Genomic DNA, 7,879 nt, shown 5'->3' on the forward strand with positions numbered 1-7,879 from the left:
TAATAAAGCTCCCATTGTTTTGGAGTTGTGTGATAAGCAAGAGAATGGATTACTTAACCTTTCTTGAAAAGCCTCATGCAGTCTGCATTCCTTTCCCAGCTCAAGGCCACATAAACCCTATGCTCAAACTAGCCAAACTCCTCCACCACAAAGGCTTCCATATCACTTTTGTTAACACAGAATATAACCACAAGCGCCTCCTCAAGGCTCGAGGCCCCGACTCTCTCAACGGCCTCCCTACCTTCCACTTCCTTACAATTCCCGATGGCCTCCCTCCGACTGACGGTGATGTCACCCAGGACATACCGTCCCTGTGCCAGTACACCAGGAAAACCTGCTTGGCTTCCTTTAGAAATCTTCTCTCTAAGCTCAATCACACTTCTTCATCCAACGTTCCTCCTGTATCTTGCATAGTTTCTGATGGGGTCATGAGCTTCACTCTTGATGCAGCACAGGAACTGGGTATTCCTGAAATTCTGTTTTGGACAACCAGTGCTTGTGGGTTTATGGGCTATCTTCACTATCATCAGTTAATTAAGAAGGGTCTCACACCATTCACAGGTTCTATATTTAAGTTATTTGATTCCTTTGCATGTTTCATGGAGATGAACCAATTAGTTAAATTTAATATTTATATTATTTTTGTTTGTTTCAATTTGCAGATGAGAGCTACTTGACAAATGGTTACCTGGATACTGTCATAGACTGGATCCCAGGCATGAAAGATATCCGCTTGAGGGATCTACCAAGTTTTATCAGAACCACTGATCCAGAAGATGTTATGCTGGATTTTTTTCAGTCAGAGACAGAAAGATGCCAAAAAGCCTCTGCGATTATTTTGAATACATTTGATGCCTTGGAGCATGATGTTTTAATTGCACTTTCTACATTACTGCCCCCTGTATACTCCATTGGCCCTCTTCATCTACTCCTCAATAATGTTAAAGATAAGGACTTGAAGTTGATCGAATCAAACCTATGGACGGAAGACTCTGAGTGTCTTGAATGGCTCGACTCAAAAGGGCCCAACTCAGTTGTTTATGTGAATTTCGGAAGCATCACTGTAATGACAACCGAGCAATTGGTAGAGTTTGCTTGGGGACTTGCTAATAGCAATATAACATTTTTTTGGGTCATCAGGCCTGACCTTGTCTCCGGAGATAACGCCATTCTCCCACCAGAGTTTGTTACAGTGACTAAAGAAAGAGGTATTTGTTCAAGCTATTGCGCCCAGGAAAAAGTGCTGAGCCGCCCATCAATTGGAGGGTTCTTAACACACAGTGGTTGGAACTCTACACTTGAAAGCATCAGTGCAGGAGTACCACTGCTTTGTTGGCCTTTCTTCGCGGAGCAACAAACTAACTGCCGATACAGTTGCAAAGAATGGGGCATTGGTATGGAGATAAACAGTGATGTGAAGAGAGATGAAGTTGAGAGGCTTGTGATAGAGTTAATGGAGGGAGAAAAAGGCAAAGAAATGAAGAAGAAGGCCTTGGAATGGAAGAAGATGGCAGAAGAGGCTACTGCCAGTCTCGAAGGTTCATCTTTCCAGAATTTCGAAAAAGTCATCAAAGCCCACTTGTCATCGTCTAGAGATCAGAGATAGACGAATCCATGCCTGTCTGGCATGAAGAAGGACTCCAACAAATCTGTAATGAAGATACCGTTAGACGTTACTAAGAAAAAACAAGAATAAAGGAAATAAAAGAAAAAAAAATAATGGAGAGGAATTCCTTCCTATTTAAATTTTACATTGATAATGTAATTTCTATTTTCTGGATATCAGAATATTACTCTATATTTGTTTTTTCATTTTCATTGATATAATATATTTTTAAAATAAAAAATATGATAAAAAAATTAAAAATAAATATTAATTTATCAAATGACTGAGCCATAAAACGGTAAACTTATAGACTCAAAAGCATATTTTCTTTTGGAAAAAAAATATATCTCTATTGACTAAATGATTGCTACCTTTCTCAATTTAAAATCTATACCATAATTAATTAAAATAATATTATGTGTCAACTGTATTTTTTAAATAAATTAAAAAACAATAGTATTTTAATTAAAATTTTATTTTTTATTAACTTTTTAATTATATTTTTCTTTAATATAAAATAAGAATATCAGATTTTATAAAATAATATAATTATTATTAATAATATATAGTTTGAATTAAATATTAACACATGATTTGAAATCACATTTGAAAAATAAAAAGAGAAAAAAATTATAATTAATTTACAATTTTATCCTATATATTAAAAAAACTTTCAAGTGTAATTTTCTAATCTTGATATATAAATTGCACTTTCCTTTTAAATTTAATATTTTTCTCTTAGAGAAAGTAATTTATTTTCCTCTATTTCTTTATTTTCTATCTTGTTTCAAATAAAAGAAAATGCCAATCAATTTTTAGTTTTCTTAAATTATTTTTCTTCTCCCTATTTCCACGCATCCAAACAAAGTTGAATGCAAGTTGTTGGTGTCGTTGATGTGATTGCACGAGTAATTAAAAGGAGGGTCTCAATAAAGACAAGACCCGCACAACCCGGTGGCAGGACACGATGATATTTTTACATGATCACGTGCTGATATTTTGTGGGCTAAATCTGAGCAAGATGCTAATAGTGAACGGAGATTTCTGGGCTAAATCTTATCGGCTATGATGGATAGTTTTCGGTGTTTTCATTTTATTAAAATATTATTATTTAATAATTAAAAAAAGTAATTTATTAAAAATAATTTTTAATATTTAATTATTTAAATAACTATCACTGCTATAACAACTAAAAATTATTACAATAATTAATATTTCATAAGAATGATTAACTCAAATTAACATAGAATAATAAATCAATTAATCCGAATCCTTAGCTGCAGCAGCTGTCTATGGAGTAAAAGGGAAATGCTGGGAGAGAGATGAAGACCAACAAGTTATGGAGATTTTACAAATTAAGTTTTTCACTGTTTAAGCTAAGATTCGAAATTTCCGAAGTAACCACACCAACTTGTGTTTCTGTAGAGGGATGCTGTGAATCTGAAGCCAAAAACAAAGTTAAAAAATAATTTTTTATGAGCTAACCTGCAGGGGTAAGAAAAACAAATGCATACCAGAAGATGAGGGGAAGGGATCATGAGGTGTGGGTTGAATAGTAGTAGGTGGAGGGAGGTCCAAGTTACTGCAGTAAAAGTAGGTAGCTGGTCCTGCTAAACGGTGCGTATTGGGTGCATAACGTGGCAATGAGTAGCCATGATAGTAGTATGGTGTGGCCACAGCGGATGATGATGATGATGATGTTCCGTACACTTGATGGTAGTATTGTGGGTGTTGAACTTGTGCGTTATAGATAGCCTGTGGGCAGATGCATCAGTGGCTGCTACGATTAACTAAATCTTCAATACAAGAAATTAATTAAGAAGTTAATTAATTAACCTGGTGGCAACCATATTCAGGAGGATAAGGTGGATACCTGCAAAAGTAGATTAGTTAATCAATGGCATTGAGTCTATATGCATGAGAGGAAGCCTATATATTTATTTATTTAATCTATAAATGTTATGTTATAAATAATTATGGGAGGCCACCTACTATTATACATGTTAGTTTCTTCTTAATTGGATATATGAATAATCTGAAAGAGGAAAAGAGAAAGGTATTGATGATGAAGTTATAATGATACAAACTTAATTTTGTCAACTACATGATGCATCATGTCTATAAGTTAGTATTCGATTGATTCAATTTAAAATCAAAATAAATTAAATAAATTAAAAATTAAAATTTCAGTATTTATATCAATTGATCAGAATTAATTTTAAATAAAAATCAAATTGAATTAAATCGGTTTGATTTAATTTGATTCGATTTGAGTTTATTGATTGGAGTTTTTAATAGAATTTTTATTTTTATACCTTATTTTTAATATTTTAAAATTTAATTAAAATATTTTAATTTTAATTAAACTTTAATATTTTTATATTATTAAAAAGATATACTATTATTATTAATCAATTCCCTTTAATTTTTTATTTTTTCTAATTAAAATCGAATCGAACTTAAATAACTGAAATTTTTAAAATTAAAAATTAAATGAAAATAAATAAAAAATTAAATTAAAAAATTAAATTAATTTAATTCATTGAATTTTTTTATTTAAATATTTACATTAATTCACATTTATATTCAATAATTTAAATTTTAGATAATAAAATTAAATATTTTCAATTTAGTAAAATTGTAGTGAAAAATATTAAATTAAATTTATATAAGTTAATAATAAATTATAATATAATTTCTAAAATTTTATATTATTAATAAAATATATAATCTTTTAATTTAAATTTTATATTAAAATTAAATATATTTTATATTTATTATATGTAATATTAAATATATTATATTGAATAATTTTTTATTATATTAAACATCACATATAAATAATATATATTAAAATATTTTATTAAATATTTATGCTCAATATATAAATTATGTATATATTTTTTATATTTGAAAAACTCTACTTTCTATTAATAATATTTTAAATAAAATAAAATATTATATATTTTAAAAAAAGTTTCAATTTTTATTTATAATTATCTTTTTCATGTAATTGATTTTTTGTTTGAATTTCACTTTTAACGCGAATAACTTAATTTTTATATTAAATTATATTTTTGAACAAATGAATTAAATTCATTAGTAAAATTAACAAGTTGAATATTATACTTTTTAAATAATATTGTGATTTATTTATGTAGATGTTAATTGAGCCTTATTATTTGAGCATCTTACTAAAGTGACGTTTACTTTTAAGTAATTTTGTTAAATTATATAAAAAAATGTTAATTGTTTATAAATTTGAGAGATTTTAGAAAATTATACTATATTTTTTTAAAATAAAAATGCAAAAAATATATATATATATATTCGGAGTGTTGTGTTTATTATTATTATTATTTATTTATATCTTTTGTGGTGGCATGCACTAATATCAATTACTACTGTATGATTTGTTGTTTTACAGACTGATACCAACTGTCCCTATGGAACATAGGAAAAAACGTTTAAGTCTACATGTCAAACCGAGAGACCATTTCCTGCTAGTGATGTGGCACTCACATCTCCAATATAACATGGAAAGTTCTTACCCGAGGTGTGGATAGATAACAGGAGGTGGCGGCGGTGGTGGAGGAGGCGGCAATGGCTTTGCCGCTCCACTATATGATGGGCTTCCCTGGTAAGGAGCGTCACCTTGTGGTTTTCCTGCATTATTAAAAGCTAACCCACCAAGTCATATCAAAAGAAAATAAAACAGTAGCTAGCTGATGTATATATAATACCACATTATAAATAATAATTGATCATTTGTAAAGAAGAAAAGAAGAACGGATATTGGATTAACCTGGAGTTGAAGGTCTCGGCCGTCGAAGAGAAGCAATATTGCAGTTAGCTTTTCTTCCATCAATTACAGGGTTTGGATCAGCACAAGCTTTTCCGGCCGATTCTGGATCACGAAACGTAACCTGTTCATATTCATGATCAAAATAAGCAAGAAAAATATCTCAAAGGAAATAACAGCTATGATTATCGACATGGAAATTAATGAGCTTACGAAGCCATATCCTTTAGATTTTCCTGTATTCTTATCAGTGATGATTACAGCTTCAAGAATCTCACCAAACTGCTCAAAATATCTACGCATTTCATCAGTAGGGGTCTCCCAAGCTAAGCCCCCAACGAACACTTTAGTGAACGTTGTGTCTCCAAACTGAGATCGATAATGTGGATAAGCCATGGCATGCAAATCATCAAAATGACAAATGGGTATACTTGTTCATGCATGAAAGCTTGATATATCTCTCACATATATCACTATCCATCTCATTATATTGTCTACTCTTCTGCTCTCTCTGCGTGCCTCTAAAACAAAAGAATCATCATGAGAGATTTTAAGACAAAGGAAATGATGGATGAAGTGAGAGAGAGAGAGAGAGATCCGACAGAAGCAAACTCTTATTTGCTGTCTATAACGGAAGACAGTGAGGGGTGAGTTGGTAATATCAAATGACAGCTGCGTGACTAAGCACTTGAATCTGTCCTCTCTGTCTGTGAATTAATATAGTCCCATCCTCCAATCAATAATCAATTTCCACCTTCTGTTTAGTTGGTTTTTGTGTTCTTCTCTGTGTTGTCTTTCGGGCATTGCCTTTGGTTTCAACATCGTTAGACTTAATTTTTGATAAGTATAGTTTACTTTGTTTATTTGGTAATGATGATCATAATATGGTTGGATATTAGTTGTACAAACATTTCAGTGGGGTCTCTATGGCTTTCAGATATACTTTTTATCTCCGGCAGAAATTATTTATTTCGTGATAACTTTAAAAATGATTTCAATATTTTTAGATTAATTATTTTATTAATAACCCTTATATTAAAAGAAAATTATAGATATTAACCATTGATGATGATATAGGACGATGATATATCTATATTATTAACATGTGCCTTCATTGCTAGATCAGGGTCGATCATTATAATACGTAATCGTTATGAAATTAATTCTCACACAAGCTTTAGTTTATGTTAGGTAAGCAGAAACTCGAGTAGCTTTCCGTGGAGCTTGAGGCCACAGGCACACATGCGCAAACACAGAGAAAAAAGATGATATGGTGGTGATTATTGCCAGCGTTAGAGAGTAGGAGACAGCTTTAAGCTGCGAGGTGTAGTGTTATGAAAAGTCCACTCCTCGTGGGGTCCTATCACTCTTTGAGCACAATGAGCTGGATTTCACCTACTTTCTTTTCTCTTTACACTCAGCTCAAGCCCCCACCCCCATGGGGAAATTGTTGGCATTGCAGGATCAACTACTCACTACTAGTACTACTAGCTCCTTCAGAGTTGAGAGCAATACTAGCAGCCACCAACCAATGATTTGATGGAATATGATTCATAAATGAAAAGGGGAAGCAAATGCTGGCCCCTTGTTGCTCCCAAAATTAATCTACACACGTTATGTGAGCAATGCACCAGCAGCTTCTCGTTCATATTATCATTGCTCATCCATGAAAATGCCTGTCTTCATGTGGTGTGAGTCCATGATGCGTATGGTGGGTGAAACACACATGATCAATAGTTTCATGGGTAGTGTGTTTTGTGTGCACAGAAACTCATAGGCCACATTGAAATTATAACAGCACCAATAGCACAGGCAATAAGAGGCCACACCTACATCCTCAACAGATATTACTGTCCCTCCAAAATAAAAGGATTGAAATGAAAATGTTTTAACTTGAAATAAACAAGCACCGAGAGGTAAATTGTGCTTGAAATGATTTTTGTGATGTTTGATCATTTAAACAAAATTTTATTAAACTCAGTTTTACTTTTAACGTATCGAGCACTTGCTATTTTAGTATCTTTTTAATTTCTTAAATGAGATTTATTGTAGTCTAAATCTAAAGTTATTTAGAAAATATATTTTATTACACCAACACATCCTTTATTTAAATGGTAATCACTTTATTAAATGGATTTTTTTTTCATTTCTCAGTGTAATTTTTGTAGTACTTACTTACCTTTTGAGAATTGAGAAACAGTAGCTCCTTGGCAGGCTGGTATAACGAAGCCTAATGTTAAGTAGGTACATTCGTTTAAAAAAAAAAAAAAAAGGCAAACAAAATCTAAAGTTGGGTTTTAGCCCATCAATTATTGGCAACTTTCAATTTTTGATTTACTGGCCCATGTAAGAAGTGCTCATTGGACACTGCTCTGCTCTTTCAATACGCCCACTGAAGAAAAGATCATGCCCTTTCATGCCTCTGCCGGCTTCCATTTTGATTTTAATTACGTGGAGCACTTTCTCATCAG

General features: G+C 31.8%; 2 protein-coding genes across 3 annotated transcripts; one reads left to right on the plus strand and one right to left on the minus strand.

Annotated features, from left to right (window-relative positions):
* On the plus strand, positions 1 to 1,811 carry LOC110608416 (7-deoxyloganetin glucosyltransferase). Its single transcript, XM_021747633.2, has 2 exons — positions 1 to 561; positions 663 to 1,811. Exons 1-2 carry the CDS (start codon positions 45 to 47, stop codon positions 1,604 to 1,606), a joined length of 1,461 nt encoding a protein of 486 aa, XP_021603325.2. The 5' UTR covers positions 1 to 44; the 3' UTR covers positions 1,607 to 1,811.
* Positions 1,812 to 2,834: 1,023 nt separating this feature from the next.
* Positions 2,835 to 6,033, minus strand: LOC110607127 (RNA-binding protein 38). Of its 2 annotated transcripts, none has more exons than XM_043953047.1 (6): positions 5,622 to 6,033; positions 5,412 to 5,532; positions 5,158 to 5,287; positions 3,443 to 3,479; positions 3,121 to 3,361; positions 2,835 to 3,046 (listed from the first exon to the last, which is right to left on the minus strand). In XM_043953047.1, the coding sequence occupies exons 1-6, from the start codon at positions 5,802 to 5,804 to the stop codon at positions 2,955 to 2,957; spliced, it is 804 nt and encodes a 267-aa protein (XP_043808982.1). In that variant the 5' UTR covers positions 5,805 to 6,033; the 3' UTR covers positions 2,835 to 2,954. The 2 variants fall into 2 exon arrangements, with proteins under 2 accessions (XP_043808982.1, XP_043808983.1); XM_043953048.1 differs by having other exon boundaries at positions 5,158 to 5,272; positions 5,622 to 6,024.
* Positions 6,034 to 7,879: the final 1,846 nt, after the last annotated feature.

Source organism: Manihot esculenta, chromosome 18 (assembly GCF_001659605.2).
Source record: "Manihot esculenta cultivar AM560-2 chromosome 18, M.esculenta_v8, whole genome shotgun sequence".
Classification (NCBI taxonomy): Eukaryota; Viridiplantae; Streptophyta; class Magnoliopsida; order Malpighiales; family Euphorbiaceae; genus Manihot; species Manihot esculenta.